At 38.3% G+C, this 1,146-nt stretch overlaps 1 protein-coding gene across 1 annotated transcript in view; it reads left to right on the forward strand.

Annotated features, from left to right (window-relative positions):
* Positions 1–722: 722 nt before the first annotated feature.
* Positions 723–1,146, forward strand: part of LOC124893761 (uncharacterized mitochondrial protein AtMg00300-like) — a 5,278-nt gene continuing 4,854 nt past the window's right edge. The window contains exon 1 of the mRNA XM_047404620.1: positions 723–1,103. Within this exon, the coding sequence (XP_047260576.1) occupies positions 723–1,103 (381 nt within the window). The remainder of the gene's footprint in view (positions 1,104–1,146) is intronic.

Genomic DNA, 1,146 nt, shown 5'->3' on the forward strand with positions numbered 1-1,146 from the left:
ATCAATTAGTAGAAAACCTGTTGAATTTAGATGTGAAATTTGAGGATGAGGATTTGGCTTTGATGTTGTTATCATTTCTTCCCGATGAATTTGAACATTTAGAAACTACGTTACTTCAGAGGAAGGAGAATGTGTCGTTAGATGTTGTTTGTTCTGCTTTATATAGTCATGAATTGAGAAAGTAGGATAAGATGAAAACCAAATCAACAACATTCGAAGAAACATTGGTGGCAAGAGGTCATCATCAAAGTCAGACTAAGGGGAGCATAGGAAGGTCCAAATCAATGGGTCGATCCATTGCTAAAGATGAGTATGCTTTCTGTCATAAGAAAGGGCACTGGAAGAAAGACTGTCCGAAGTTGATAAAGAAAGGGAAGAGTCCACAAGATACAAATGTTGCAGAATGAAAAAGTAATGTAAAATCAAATATTTCCTTAGTTATTATGCCTTCAACATCGTCTCATCCAGATGAGGGGATATTAGATTCAGGATGTACCTATCGTATGTGTCCCATTCGGGAATGGTTTATTAAATTTTAGGAACTCAATGGTGGGTTTGTTTACATGGGTAATGATAATCCATGTAAAATAACTGAGATAGGTTTGATCAAGTAGCAAAATCATGATAGATCCACCAGAATTTTGAGGGATGTGCGATAGGTGCCAAAGTTGAAAAAGAATCTCATCTCAGTGGGGGCTCTTGACTCTAAGGTCCTAGTTGTGATGATACGAGATGGAGTTCTTAAAGCAACTTCAGGAGCACTGGTGATGTTGAAAGGCGTGAGGAAGAACAATTTGTACTACTACCAAGGTAGTATAGTATTGGGGACAGTAGCAGCAGCAACTTCTAGAACCAAGAAGGATGTTGAAGTAACGAAGTTATGGCATATGCGGTTAGGAGATGCTGGTGAAAAGTCCTTACAAATTCTTGCCAAGAAAGGATTGTTGAAAGGTATAAAGACTTGCAAACATGAATTTTGTGAGCATTGTGTTCTGGGAAAGCAACGAACAGTGAAGTTTGGCACTGCAATTCATAATACCAAGGGTATTTTATATTATGTACACTCAGATGTGTGGGACCTGCCAAAACTCCATCCATCGGAGGTAAGTATTATTTGGTCACTTTTGTTGATGACTTTTCCAGGAG

Source organism: Capsicum annuum, unplaced genomic scaffold (genome assembly GCF_002878395.1).
Source record: "Capsicum annuum cultivar UCD-10X-F1 unplaced genomic scaffold, UCD10Xv1.1 ctg64654, whole genome shotgun sequence".
NCBI classification, from domain to species: Eukaryota; Viridiplantae; Streptophyta; class Magnoliopsida; order Solanales; family Solanaceae; genus Capsicum; species Capsicum annuum.